Here is a 15000-nt window from a genome sequence, read left to right on the forward strand (position 1 = left end):
TTTTCTGTTCTTCGAGTTATTTATTATCAGAAGTCTCGCAAAATCACAGAAAGTAGCTTACTTCGGTTTCAGTATGCATAAAAAATGCATAAACTTATTAATTGTTTGTCTTGAAGGCACTTTAATTAAAGCTTTGGGTAATAAGCATCTGTTAAATGCTCAAACATAAATGTAGAAGTTGTTGCGTCTGTCCTGACGACACTAGATATGTTTCCATACACCTATTTTTATGTGCATTTTGGGATATCGCATAAAAAAAACTCTGGATGGAAACTCCAAGATGGGCATAAATTCTAAAAATGTGCATGCATAACTTATGCGCTCAACTAAGTATGATACATTTCTTATCCGGTAAGAAAACATGCCATAAACTACAATAGAAACACTTTTACCGAATAAATTCCTTAATGAGCATCAAAAAAGACATGTGACTTTGCGATGCGCATAAAACTGGACTAATCAACAGACCGATCTCATTACACAGCATCTGAAATACTAGTTTTGTCATTCTTAAACGCTTGAGCAAAGTCTTCGTTATAATTAACTCCCAGAACGGTGTTCCCAAACAGCAGACTCCAAAAATAAGAAAACATGACCGCATTTAACACGACAAGCTCGTAAGTAATTGTATAGAAGAATTCTTATATACGGTGCCTTCTCCTACTGCAGCAAAATTTTTTTTTTTTTTTTAAAGTTAATCAGGAAGTGATCATATCTTGTTTTATGTGATAATCTTATTTATATTTATATAAATATATATATATATGTGTATGTATATGTATATTTGGCTTTTATTTGCTTATTAGGTTCATCTTAGGTCAAACAGAAAGTAACAATAGCGTAAATCTAGTAATGTAATATAAATAATATAGATAAACACACATCTACATATAACATACAACCATGCATTAATTCAGATTAAGAAAAAAAGAAAACACCAGGCAACCATAGTTATACATTCAAATAAATAAATAAACTAATACATAAAATTAAGATACAGTTGTCTCCTTAAAATATTGCAACGGCTAGACTATCAGCTCGTAATAGGTTTAATTGAACAGATTCTGGCAAAATACGATATCCCAGTTTTGCGCACAAGTTTAATTCGTAACTTTGGATGGAAACATAGCTACTTACTGACAGCATTGTGCATGGATAATCATTTCTGTTGTTAGATGTTTGTTCTTTATATTTTGTAGGGAATTTTGAGGATGTACTATGTAAACTAATTTCAGCATTTGGGCCCAATCCCCTGAGAAATGGGACACCATTAATATACCATTACACATCATCATACATCATCTAAAAAATAAAAAAAACTGCACTGTTCAACAACCTGTCTGCACTCCTCACTCACAATGTTTTTTATTTCCTGCTATTTGCACATTCCCTTGCACATTTCTACCTCCGGATGCCGTGAAGGTCATTGGCCATACATATGCTACTTACATACCTCTCTTTATAATGCACCTTCTGTTTATATTTCCTTGCAACCTAAATCGTATGTACAGTCATTTGCACTGAGCTAGTCTCTCCCCATCTACCTCATAACTTGCACTATATGTCATAAAACAATGTATATACACATTTTTTTATATCTATTTATAAACCTGTTATTTGCACTTCTGGTTAGATGCTAACTGCATTTCATTGGCTCTGTACTTGTACTCTGCACAGTGACAAAGTTGAATCTAATGTAATCTAGCTCCTACAATACAACATACTGCTGTGCATTAGAGCCTTTAATTACTGTTATATTTTTGCGCTGCTTACTGACACACACGCACACACACACGCACACACACGCACACACACACATCTGAGATCGCGCAGCTCACACATTCAGGAGCAAAGAAACTTCTCAACGCTGCCCCACAAATTTGATAAATAACAGTTTAAATACTGAGTCGCTACATTATATTTTCCAGCAACGAGAGGATAAAATCACTGTTTTTGGAGTAAACTCACTCATTGTAAAGAGAGATGCTCGTAATCACATGCAACTTTCATCTCTCTCTGTCCGGTGTAGACACTGTGTAAGCCTTCTTTTGTTCCGCAGACATTTTCCTCTTGTTTTTTATCCGCCATCTCTATCTTTCTGTCGTCCCTCATGTGCACTGATGAGCGCTCTCTCCTCGCATCATGAGTAGACACGCCCCTTACTGCTGATTGGCTACAAGTTTGTTTTGCTACTGGGCCCGACTCAGTTTTCTGAAGCGTTTTTGAAAAAATACATACCCCACCTTTAAGTTAAGATAAGAAACATTCTGTAACACCGTGTCCTAACTACACGCGACGCGGCAAGATTCCAGCAACAAGCAATTTGTGTGTCCACACCAGACCAGACCTGACAATCAATCAAACATCACAGCCAATCAGAAGCGTGTGTGGGCGGAGCCTCTCTGGAAGCACACTGCACTACAGAGAATTAATTCATAATTATTAAACATTTTCAACATCATTAAATGCACATACTGAGTGACTGATACCATCTTTGTCATGGAATACACTTGTTGGTTCGCATTAAGTTTTAACGTAAATCTTTGCTTTAATTTATCTTCAAGATCTTGTTCCTTTCACAAAATGATATTTAAACTCATTAGACACGTTTAACTTTGAATAAAGCACATAATTACCTCAGATTATCGACTGTCTGTCGTACGGTTTGTATGTTGTTGTTGTTGTTCCAGCCGCGTGTTGCTAGGACATGATGTAATACGCCCCTGATGATCAGCTGTGATATGACCTTTGACCTTCTCTCCCAGGTGCTCTTCCTCACTCGTCTGGAGACTGCATCCTCTCCTCTCTCTCCGTGCCTCCGTCCGCACGCCTGGCTCTCGCCGCGGAGCCGGTCCTGTATCACGTCCAGCAGCCGGCGCTGGCCATCCTGAGTCCGCTGGGCTCCGACGCCATCATCGTCACCGACTACACCGAGGTGGAGCTCAGCAGCCAGGAGGAGTCCGAGGAGCTGACGGAGAAGGAGGAGGTGCTCCTGGACCAGAGTCCTGCTGTTTCTGCAGAAGAAACTTTCACCGACATACCCACACACGGAGACGCCAGCGACGGCCCGGCGACAACAACATCCCATAATGAATCCAACCAGCCTAACCCAGACGATGAGAGAGACAGGGCTGCTGCAGGAAGTGACATGTCTGCATCACAGGAAGTCAAAACATCCGGATTAGACGCTGACCAGAAACCGCCGCAGAGGAGAGGCCGAGGAAGACCCAGAAAAACTACAGAGACGACTGACCATAAAACCGCAGTAAAAACACCACGTCGACGAGTTAAACCGGAGAACAGCACGGAGGAACGGTGAGACGTGATACGAGACTCGCATCCACAAATCAAACCACATGCTGCTTCTTTTGAGATTAAAATATTCTAAATATTTTTTGTTTCAGGAGTGCCGTCACACCACATGCAGATCTTAAAGGTAACGTTGTGCTTTCTCTACACATACTGTACATGCAGATGTATGTATCTCATGCTGTCATATGTATTAAAGCAGCTAGTGGTATTGGAGTGTGTTTTTTTAAAGATTTATTTTCTGCATTTTTTTACTTTATTAGTATAGGACAGTGTAGAAGTGACAGGAAGTGAAGTGGGAGAAAGAGAGCGAGGGGGGCGGGATCAGGAAAGGTCCTTGACCTGGGATTGGAGCACACAAGGCTATCAGCACCAGTGGTGTCCAATCCTGCTCCTGGAGAGCCACTGCCCTGCAAAGTTTAGTTCCAACTAGTGATACATGATATTAGATTTTGTCGATATCCGATATGACGATATTTTTCAAATCATTTTTGTCGATAGCTAATGCCGATACCGAGATATATATATATATATATATATATATATATATATATATATATATATATATATATATATATATATATATATATATCCTTTTGAAACAACACCAAGTCTCTCCTCTGCAGAAATTATAAACAAATTATTAGAATTTTTGGTTAGTTTTGAGCAGAAACGTACTTGTCAGAACTAATAAACCTTATTCAATTTTTTTTTTTTTCTAAATAAGAGTACATTGAAAGCTTTGAAAATAACTATTAAAATCAATCTTTGCATTTTTTTCAGACACATGCAGTTGAAACCTTAACATTTTATTTGTGGATTTAATATTAATAGATGGTCTAAAGCAAAAGAGTTGTAAAAAAAAACAACATATTGCATATTTATGAATAAATCTGTATACATTAAATTATTTAATTTACAGGTGTCATGTATGTGATTTTATTTATGTAAGCTATAGCTTCAGACTCAATTACTGCTTTATTTAATCAGAAACATAAGTATCTATCTTATTTGTGTATTTTACTTTCGTTTTATTACAAGTAGTCCTACAGCACCCCCTAAGGAATTAAAACGCCTCACTGGATGGGCATTAGGACCCTGATGCTGCTAGTGACTGTATCGCACGTGCACTCTCAATTTAATCACAACGATCCAAAACCTAATCTAATCACCATTCAGACAAAAGTTAGCTTTAAGAATGAGCACACTGCTGACATGATCTTATCCCTGAGCACATGCGAGGTATTCGTCTTATCGGCATCATTTTTTCAAATCGGCCGATGCCGATATTTACAGTTTAATCAAGATTCAGCAACGCTTTGATGTGACCCTGCAGCACAAAAGCAGTCATGAGTAACACAGGTATATTTGTAGCAATAGCCAACAATACATTGTATGGATCAAAATTATACATTTCTCTTTTATGACAAAAATCATTAGGATATTAAGATCATGTTCCATGAAGATATTTAGTAAATTTCCTACCATAAATATATCAAAACTTCATTTTTGATTAGTAATATGCATTGCTAAGAACTTCATTTGAACAACTTTAAAGGAGATTTTCTCAATATTTAGATTTTTTTGCTCCCTCAGATTCCAGATTTTCTAATAGTTGTATCTCAGACAAATATTGTCCGATCATAACAAACCATACATCAATGGAAAGATTATTTATTCAGATGATGCATAAATCTCAATTACAAAAAAATTGACCTTTATGACTGGTTTTGTGGTCACAAATGTCATTGCAGTAGATTACAGTAATGGATATGTTGGATAGATGTTCATTAACTTCAAGCAGGTTTTCCTCTGGTGTCTCACAGATGGATCTGCCGAACTGCCCCGCACACCTGAAACGCCTTCCACCAGCCCGTATCGCACACGGAACACCCGCAAAACCGATCCGCCGGCCGCCACTGACAACCCTCGTGCTCGGCACGGATGTGACACCTGTGGCAGAAAGTTCACGCGCAGATCGGACGTCCAGCGGCACCAGCTGACACACACGGGTGAGCGTCCCTTCCACTGCAGCCAGTGCCAGAAGACCTTCCAGCACGCCTGGGATCTGACCAAACACTGCCGCAAGATGCACGGCGAGGCCAGCTTCACCTGCCAGATCTGCCAGAGCGCCTTCACCAACCTGCGCCTGCTGACGGTACACCACAAGAAGAGTCACGCCGACGAGCTCCCGCACTACTGCTCAATCTGCGGCGAAGCCAGCGGCTCGCTCGGAGCGCTCGTGACGCACCGCAAGACCCACAGCGCCACGCAGCAGTACCGCTGCGACCAGTGCGGCGAGGCCTTCGACACGCTGCTGCAGAGATCCCAGCACCGCCGGAGCCACCGCAGGCGTACGCACTTCAAATGCCCGCAGTGCGAGAAAACCTTCACGCGGCGCACCGACGTCAAGCGGCACCAGCTGAGCCACACGGGCGAGCGTCCGCATCAGTGCTCCGTCTGCGGGAAGCGCTTCGGGCTCCGTGCCGGGCTCCAGAAGCACCTGGCCACGCACACCGGCGAGCGCCCGTACTGCTGCCCGTACTGCTCCAAGAGCTTCACGCAGCTGTCCATCCTGCGACGGCACGAGCGAATGCACACGGGCGAGCGGCCCTACCTCTGCTCGCAGTGCGGGAAACGCTTCCTATCGCTCGGGGAGCTCATCAAACATGATAAAACGCACGCCGACGACCGCCCGCACTCCTGCCCGCAGTGCCACAAGAGCTTCAAGCTCAAGCGCGCTCTCCAGGAGCATCTGCTGGCGCACAGCGGTGCGCGGCCGTTCCCCTGCGTCTACTGCGGGAAGAAGTTCGCCAAGCCCTTCGCTCTGAACCGGCACCACCTGATCCACACCGGCGAGCGGCCCTTCTCCTGCGGTCACTGCGAGCGCACCTTCCTGACCTCCAGCGAACGGGCGCTGCATGAGCGCATCCACACCGGTGAGCGGCCCTTCTGCTGCGCTGCATGTCCACGGCGCTTCCGCAGCAGTTCGGAGCTCGCCCGACACCGGCGCAGTCACTCCCTGGAGCAGCCCTACTGCTGCGCTTACTGTCCCAAAGCCTTCGCCAGCGCCGCCAAACTCAAGAACCACACCAGGGTCCACACGGGCCAGAGCAAACCCAAACGCCCGGCCGTGGCGGTGACGGAAGTGTGCGTCACTTTAGAATAAATGACTGTTTAGTCTGGAACAAGCCTTGATCGCTCGCTTGTGTGCAGTGTCTGTGTAACTAGAGCAGCTTCTGTTGATGTGACTGCACTGTGTTCAACACTATGGAAGCCTGTTTCCGCCACTGAATAAAAAAAATAAAAAAGGTTTTTTATTTTAAGACTTTTTTTCTCGCAATTCTGACTTATTTTCTCAGAATTGAGCGATACAAACTCACAATTAAAAAAGTCACAATTGCAAAATATAAACTCTCAATTCTGAGAAATAAAGTCAGAAATGCAAGGTTTAAACGTGCATTTCTGAGAACATCCCAGGCTTTTTCCCCCCTCAGAATTGGACTTTATATCTCACAATTCTGGAAAAAAAAGTCAGAATTGTGAGAGAAAAAGTTGCAATAAACTTTTTTTTTTAAATATTTGTATTCAGTGGTGGGAACGGGCTTCAATACAACACTGATCATTATGGATAAAGAATTTTATACAACCATATTAAATAGTAAAGGGACTTTATTGTCCTTAATTTGAAACTGCTGGATGTGAAAGATGAGCTGCGGAAGTGTGTCCTGTTTTCTCAAACCCGTCTCTCATTGGGCAGTCAAATAGATAGTCCCGCCCCAAACTCACCTCATTGGATGTCAGGCTGCTCATACAAACCAATCAATGAACGCCTCACTTGAGCTCTAAAACGCTCTCAAACAGACTAATGTTCAGAAGTTTAGCTGTGACGAATGTCCACAAGGTGGCGCTCTCCACCGAGTCTGAAGACCTTCAGGAGTGAAAGGTGAAGCTTCTCTCTTCATGTAGTTCAGATGGAGCTGCAGGTGCTTTATGTTCTTGAGACGTTCGTATGTTCATTAGATTAAGGGTTTATTTTATGGTGTATTTTTTCACGTCTATTCATTGGAGTTGTTTTAATATCAAAATATAAAAAATATAGAACTTCAGCCTTCCCACTCTCTGACACAAACATGCATAAATGAATACATGTAAATAAAAAAGCTTCTTTAGAAATATAATATGCTATTAAAAAAAGCACAAACTTACAAGTCATCAGATGTCGTATGCTTCGTTTTCTGATCTCTAGAGTCGCTGTTTATTAGAGCGACGCCGATGTGGTTTCAACCTCACATTGTAGGTCGGGTTTCTTTGGTGTTTTGGAAACACGGAGACCAGCAGAAAGTGTGAATGGGAAGGAAGGAAATAAAATGTGGTTTGCAGAACAATATTAATGTGGGCTGTGTTCTCCTGATAGAGCTGCAGAGGAAAGAGTGTGAGCTTCGTAAAATCCACAATACTTCTTTCTTCTTCCCAATCTAATGAACAGCAGAACAGCTCAGGCCTTCACTGGATCCGTCAGTGTTTTCTCGCATGTCGGGTCATTGGCTGATATTTGGGGTTATTTACTGCGAGTAAAAGATCAGGGAGATTCGTCGAAGGCTTCGTGTGAATGAGGTCCGTCTCTGGGCTTCTGTTCTCTTGTCGTGACCAATTAGTTCTGGATCTGATGGTGGTCTTTCATCTGGACACGCTGAAGTGGGACACACGGAGAAAGACACAAGAGGCTCCATAAATGAGTGCATCACAAAAACACGGTCCGTCGTCATGATAACCACTTTTGTTCTTGTTCTCTGTGCATGTAACAACTGAACTTAGAAAACTGAAGATTGTATAGATGATATAGATGTGTGTAGCTGTAATGTGTGTGTGTGTGTGCTGTGAGTGAGTGTGTGTTTATTGGCTGTTTGTTTCTCTCTGGCTGTCTCTCAGGAGATGACAAGATGCTACAAATCTTGCAGCTATATTACAACATTTGGCTTCTTCACCAAGAATGAAACCGAGTTTTGAGTTGGATTATATGTGCTAAATTGGGGGAATATTGTATTAATTTTGGGGTAGTATTGGTCTCTGATAGCTTTATATTTTGTGCATTCTGTGAGGAAGTGCAGCTCCGTCTCCGTCACTCCCAGGATGCAGTGCGAGCAGAGTCTGTCCTCACGAGAGAGCCAGGTCTGTCTGCGGCCCGTCTCTACGGCCGTCTCTGTGTGTGTGAGTGTGTGTGTGTGCTGAGGCTGGCTGATCTCTGTGTGTGTGAGTGTGTGTGTGTGCTGAGGCTGGCTGATCACTGTGTGTGTGAGTGTGTGTGTGTGCTGAGGCTGGCTGATCTCTGTGAGTGTGTGTGTGTCCTGAGGCTGGCTGATCACTGTGTGTGTGAGTGTGTGTGTGTGCTGAGGCTGGCTGATCTCTGTGTGTGTGAGTGTGTGTGTGTCCTGAGGCTGGCTGATCTCTGTGTGTGTGTGTCCTGAGGCTGGCTGATCTCTGTGTGTGTGAGTGTGTGTGTGTCCTGAGGCTGGCTGATCTCTGTGTGTGTGTGAGTGTGTGTGTGTCCTGAGGCTGGCTGATCTCTGTGTGTGTGTGTGTGTCCTGAGGCTGGCTGATCTCTGTGTGTGTGTGAGTGTGTGTGTGTCCTGAGGCTGGCTGATCTCTGTGTGTGTGTGTGTGTGTGTGTGTGTGAGTGTGTGTGTGTCCTGAGGCTGGCTGATCTCTGTGTGTGTGAGTGTGTGTGTCCTGAGGCTGGCTGATCTCTGTGTGTGTGAGTGTGTGTGTGTCCTGAGGCTGGCTGATCTCTGTGAGTGTGTGTGTGTCCTGAGGCTGGCTGATCTCTGTGAGTGTGTGTGTGTCCTGAGGCTGGCTGATCTCTGTGAGTGTGTGTGTGTCCTGAGGCTGGCTGATCACTGTGTGTGTGAGTGTGTGTGTGTGCTGAGGCTGGCTGATCACTGTGTGTGTGGGTGTGTGTGTGTCCTGAGGCTGGCTGATCACTGTGTGTGTGAGTGTGTGTGTGTCCTGAGGCTGGCTGATCTCTGTGTGTGTGTGAGTGTGTGTGTGTCCTGAGGCTGGCTGATCTCTGTGTGTGTGAGTGTGTGTGTGTCCTGAGGCTGGCTGATCTCTGTGTGTGTGTGTGAGTGTGTGTGAGTCCTGAGGCTGGCTGATCTCTGTGTGTGTGGGTGTGTGTGTGTCCTGAGGCTGGCTGATCACTGTGTGTGTGAGTGTGTGTGTGTGCTGAGGCTGGCTGATCTCTGTGTGTGTGAGTGTGTGTGTGTCCTGAGGCTGGCTGATCTCTGTGTGTGTGTGAGTGTGTGTGTGTCCTGAGGCTGGCTGATCTCTGTGTGTGTGAGTGTGTGTGTGTCCTGAGGCTGGCTGATCTCTGTGTGTGTGAGCTCAGTCAGTCTCAGCACCAGCTGAAGGAGGGGACTCTTACTTACGCTCAGCTCTTGCTGTTTTAGGGCTTTGTAATGGTATGTGTTGGGGTCGCTTGTTTTTAGGTGTTTCCAGAATTTCAGGGCTCTTTTTTGAATGTTTAGAAGCAGAGGGTATTGGCCTAATTCTGCTCTGCATCCGTTGTTTGGAGTTTTTCTTTGAACTTTAAGTATTCTTTTACAGAAATCTAGATGTAGAGTTTCGATCGGGTGTTTTTCCCAATTTAAGAAGTCAAATTTTATAGAAGGACCCCACACTTCACTGCCATATAAAACAATTGGTTCAATTATAGATTTGAAAAGTTTGAGCCAGATTTGGATTGGGATGTTGATTTTAATGGATCTTTTTATGGCATAGAAAGCCCTTTGAGCTTTCTCTTTGAGTTCATTTACAGCCAAAGCAAAGTTACCGGTTGGAGTTATTTTCAGGCCGAGGTAAGTGTATGTTTTTGTGGTTTCAATGGTTCTGTGTGATAGTGTGAATGTGTGTGTTGGTCCCTGAGATCTGGAGCGTTTCTGGAACATCATTACTCTAGTTTTTTGGAGGTTGACCGTCAGGGCCCAGGTCTGACAGTAATCCTCCAGCAGATTCAGGCTGTCCTGAAGCCCCTCTGCAGTGGGCGACAGGAGGACCAGGTCATCTGCGTAGAGAAGACACTTTATCTCTGTGTCGTGTAGAGTGAGACCTTGAAAGGGGGCGTGTTCTAATGTGTTGGCCAATTGGTTGATGTAGATGTTGAAGAGGGTGGGGCTTAAACTGCATCCCTGTCTCACTCCACGCCCCTGGGGGAAGAATTCGGTTCTTTGGTTCCCAATTTTAACCGCACAATGGCTGGCTGTGTACATTGATTTGATCAAATCATAGAATTTTCCCCCTATTCCACTGTCGATAAGTTTTAGGTATAGTCCTTCATGCCAGATTGAATCGAATGCTTTCTTGAAATCAACGAAACAAGCAAAAAAATTTCCTTTGTTTTGATGTACATATTTGTCAATTAGTGTTTGTAATGTAAAAATGTGATCGGATGTGCGACATTTTGTAAGAAAGCCAGTTTGGCATTTACTCAAGGCATTGTGCTTCGTAAGGAAGTGTAACAGTCTGGTGTTTAAGATGCTACAGAACACCTTCCCCAGGTTACTGTTCACACAGATGCTTCGGTAGTTGTTGGGGTCTAGTTTATCTGCGTTCTTGTGAATGGGGCTGATGAGGCCCTTGTTCCAGATCTCAGGGAAGAACCCGACACACAGAACATCATTGAAGAGTTTGAGCATGGCCAGTTTGAAGCTTTGCTCTGTGTGTTTCAGCATCTCGTTCAGGATGCTGTCGACACCACAGGCTTTCTTGGGCTCAAGGACCCCTAATTTATCTTCCAATTCTTTCATTGTTATGGGGAAATCTAAGGGGTTTTGATTCGCTTTAATCGATCTTTCTAAATTGTCTAGTTTATTAATTATTTGGGTCGGGCTATATAATTCTTGGAAATGAGTTTTCCACGTCTCCCCATCTTGGATGGCCAGAGTTTCTTGATTTGGTTTGTATAATAATTTCCATTTGTCCCAAAATTTGTGTGAATTTATAGATTTTTCAATTTCTTCAAACTGGTTTTGCAAAAACTGTGCTTTTTTCCGCCGGAGTGTGGCTTTATATAGTTTTAGTGCCTCACAGTAATGAAGGCGGAGGATTATCTGGTTGTCTGTGTTTCTGATTTGATAGATTTCTGAGGTTTTTTCTCAGAGTCTTACAGTCCAAATCAAACCATTTGTCAGTATCTAAACATTTTTTCTTTGGTTTAACAATGGTCAAATGACTCTTTTGTGTATAATATGTTGTTTAGATCTTGTACTTCCTGATTGATGCCGAATTGATTTTTAGGGTATGCCTGTGTTTGGAATGAGTGTAAGAGGGACTGTATTTCTGGAGATTCAACAGCATTGATGTAATTTGTGGCGCTGTTTTCTGTCCATTTGAATGACATAATTTTGATCATTTGATATAGTGTCCTAATTGGAGTGGGGGATGTTTCAGATTGCTTTATATAGAGTGTGATTTGGCTGTGGTCTGAGAAAGGTTTCAGGGGTTTGACTGTGAATGCTCTCAAAGAGGAAAGGTGGAGATCTGTGATGGTATAATCTACAGTGCTGTTACCGAGAGCTGAGCTGTAGGTGTATCGGCCGAGCGAGTCTCCTCGCAGTCTTCCGTTGACGATGTACAGAGCTGCAGCAGCTGCCGTCCGTGAGCGTTCACTGTCTGATCACAGTTTTCTCTGGCGGGGTAAGAAGGGTACAAGTCGTTATTGCCAGTGATGAATCTGGTACCGTGTGATTCTAAGAAATCTAATTGTTCTCCGGTTCTAGCGTTTAAATCACCCATAAGCAGCACGTTTCCCTGGGCCTGGAAATGGCTGATTTCTTGTTCAATGTTTTGAAAGGTTTCCTCTTGGAAATACGGAGACTCGAGGGGGGGTATATATATGGCACAAAGGAAAACAGGCTGAGATGCTGATATTAATCCTTTTTGTATTTTCAGCCACAGGTGGTATTGATCTCTCTTAACTAATTCTATGGCCAGTTCAGATTGAATCCAGATGATCATCCCTCCCGAGTCTCTCCCCTGTGTGACTGATGTGAGTTTGACTGATGGTAATATTATCTCTCTGTATCCCGAGGGACAGCCAGTGAACACATCTCCTCTACACCAGGTCTCCTGTAAGATGATGACATCTATGTCTTCAAGTTCTTTCATAAAGTCAGAATTTCTACTCTCCCTCTCTCTCTCTGTCTGTGTTTCTGCTCATGCTGACTCTGATTCTCAGGGTCAAACAGTGTGTTTCTCCAGATGTTTATAGGTACACTAGATATGGTGTGGGAAGTTTAGAGAACTGTAGGGTTAAGGGTTTCTATAGTTGACAAGTAGTGTTTTGGAAACAGACGCCTGCAGAAAGTGTGAATGATATCAGTCAGGTCAGAGTGATGTGAGCGTGTCTGAGAGCTGAACAACCATCTCCAGCGGTCTTCTCTGATTCCGTCTTCACTTCATGATGTTCATTTGAAATGATTCAGAAACACACACCTGGTTAGTGAGGCTGACCCAGACCAGTGTGTGATGTGAGTGAATCCGGTCTGAGACGTTTAATGTGTAATGCGTGTTAGAGAGAGAGTGTGTGTGTGAGAGAGAGAGAGAGAGAGAGTGTGTGTGTGTGTGTGCATGTTTGTGGTTTATGAGGACACAAATGTGTATAATGACATGGGTATGACAGAGGTATTACAATATGAAGGTGGTTTATGAGGACACTGCCTATGTCCCCGTAATTCAAAAGGCTTAAAAAACATACTAAATGGTGTTTTTTTGAAAATCTAAAAATGCACAAAGTCTCCTGTGAGGGCTAAGTTTAGGTGTAGGGTTGGTGTAGGGCAATAGCACACACAGTTTGTTCAGTATAAAAACCATTACACCTATGGAGAGTCCCCATAAACCACAAAAACCAACATGTGTGTGTGTGAGAGAGAGAGTGTGTGTGTGTGTGTGTGTTGGATCTGCCTGCAGAAACGCAAACACACACATGCTGTTAAACACACAGCAGACCTCATCATGTGTTCTGACAGAGATTCATTACTGATGTGCTTCTGTCCATCTGTTAAAACTGAACATTCATGTTTCTCATTACATTAATTAGATACCTTTTTGTATTTCAAATTTCACAGGAACTGACACTCAAGACATTTATTACTGCACCCGTATGGACTGTTTGTCTATGAAATACTGTTGTCATCAGTCACCACACATTTACACTGACCACAAACCATATTTGTTTACTAAAGTCATTAATTGTGTGCTGGAGACTAGGGCTGTGCGATTTGGGGAAAAATATCAAATTGCAATTTTTTTTGACAGATTGCGATTGCGATTCGATTTGCGATTTTAAATTTGCAAAGTCAAGCTTCAGCTCAGTATTGTCAATAATGTGCAGCACAGCATGAGTATCGTTACCCTGCTGAAAAAAACACACAAAACAATAGAAACCATCAGAAATTCTTATAGTTTCCATTAAAAACTTTTTGTTTTGGGCATTATTCCAATAGAAATTACTGTTGTTCTATTGATTTCCATCTAGATTACATCCCACCAATAGAATGCATCAAATACCAGTAGACACCATTATAGTTTACATTAAAACCAGTACAGTTCCCATCATAACCCTTAAATACATTACAGTTTCTATTGTGTTTTGGGAGGGGGTCTACTGGTTTTGTTTGTGTTTCCTGCAGGGAAGATTATAATGGTATTACTACTTTTACAGAATTACTGAATTTCACAGGAAAGATTTGTTTATTTTTTATAAAGAACTGTATTTCTTTAGTCAATTATTAAAGTATTACATGTTACACGGGCTGATTTATAAATTTTTAAGTATTTGTTTTTTTAGAACAAGTGGGAAATGTGCTGAATGCTTCATTTCAACCAAGTGAAATTGGCAAGCAGTTAGACTTAATTTACATTCGTTTTAAACGCGGAGCCAGGCGCGAGTGGACACAGGTTGCGCGCGTGCGTCAGGCCTCGTCCATATCGCCAGATGCGCTCGTGAGAGACTTGCGGAGCAGAACCGGGCGCGAGACCGCGAGTATAAAAGAGCATCACGAGACAGGCTGCGTGTAAACGGCTCGTCCGTGAGACTCATCAGATGCATTCAGAGACACGGGCTGTGTGTGCGGTCTTCTGAATTAGCGAACAAACTTATTTCAAATTAATCTGTTGGGGGGATAAAATGTGTAAGATAACGTTCATGTAGCCTACAGCTCTTGCAAATGACCTTTTTTGTTCGTTGTCTGCCATTTCGAAGCTGAAGTTACATACGTTTTTCTTTAGTTTTAATTTGCCTAAGTTTCGACCTGACCCTTTTTAAACGGTGGGTGTTTACGCAGTTGGCTAGAGCAGTGCTGATCGGGGAGAACGGAGGTGCGCTCACGCTGTTGTTAGGAAGACCGTCACTCAAGGCTGGCAGTCCTGCATATGATCTGGAACACAGTAATATCGCGTCCACATCGCAGGCTGTACGATTAGCTCATCACAATGTCTCAAATCATGATTTTGATTAATCGCACAGCTCTGCTGGAGACTCATTCGACAGACTCCTTTATTCAAAGCCATTTCCATTGTGTTCAGATCTCTAAATCTGATCTGATCGTCTGTCATACAGGAGCGCCTTCTTTTGATCCAGTGTTGCAACTAACTTTCTGGGAAATTTGCTAAAGGCAGGACCGTTTGTTGCTAAAA

At 43.0% G+C, this 15000-nt stretch overlaps 2 protein-coding genes across 2 annotated transcripts in view; both read left to right on the forward strand.

Moving 5' to 3' along the window:
• LOC306861736 (uncharacterized protein) overlaps positions 1-7524 on the forward strand; it is a 17543-nt gene extending 10019 nt beyond the window's left edge. Inside the window, exons 7-9 of the mRNA XM_079404162.1 lie at positions 2766-3315; positions 3405-3436; positions 5136-7524. Of these exons, the coding sequence (XP_079260288.1) occupies positions 2766-3315; positions 3405-3436; positions 5136-6478 (1925 nt within the window). The 3' untranslated portion in view covers positions 6479-7524. The remainder of the gene's footprint in view (positions 1-2765; positions 3316-3404; positions 3437-5135) is intronic.
• Positions 7525-7655: 131 nt separating this feature from the next.
• LOC306861740 (proline-rich protein 5-like) overlaps positions 7656-15000 on the forward strand; it is a 23711-nt gene continuing 16366 nt past the window's right edge. The window contains exon 1 of the mRNA XM_079404174.1: positions 7656-8066. The gene's annotated coding sequence lies outside the window, so the exon portion shown is untranslated. The remainder of the gene's footprint in view (positions 8067-15000) is intronic.

This window comes from Barbus barbus, assembly GCF_936440315.1.
Source record: "Barbus barbus genome assembly, chromosome: 42".
NCBI classification, from domain to species: Eukaryota; Metazoa; Chordata; class Actinopteri; order Cypriniformes; family Cyprinidae; genus Barbus; species Barbus barbus.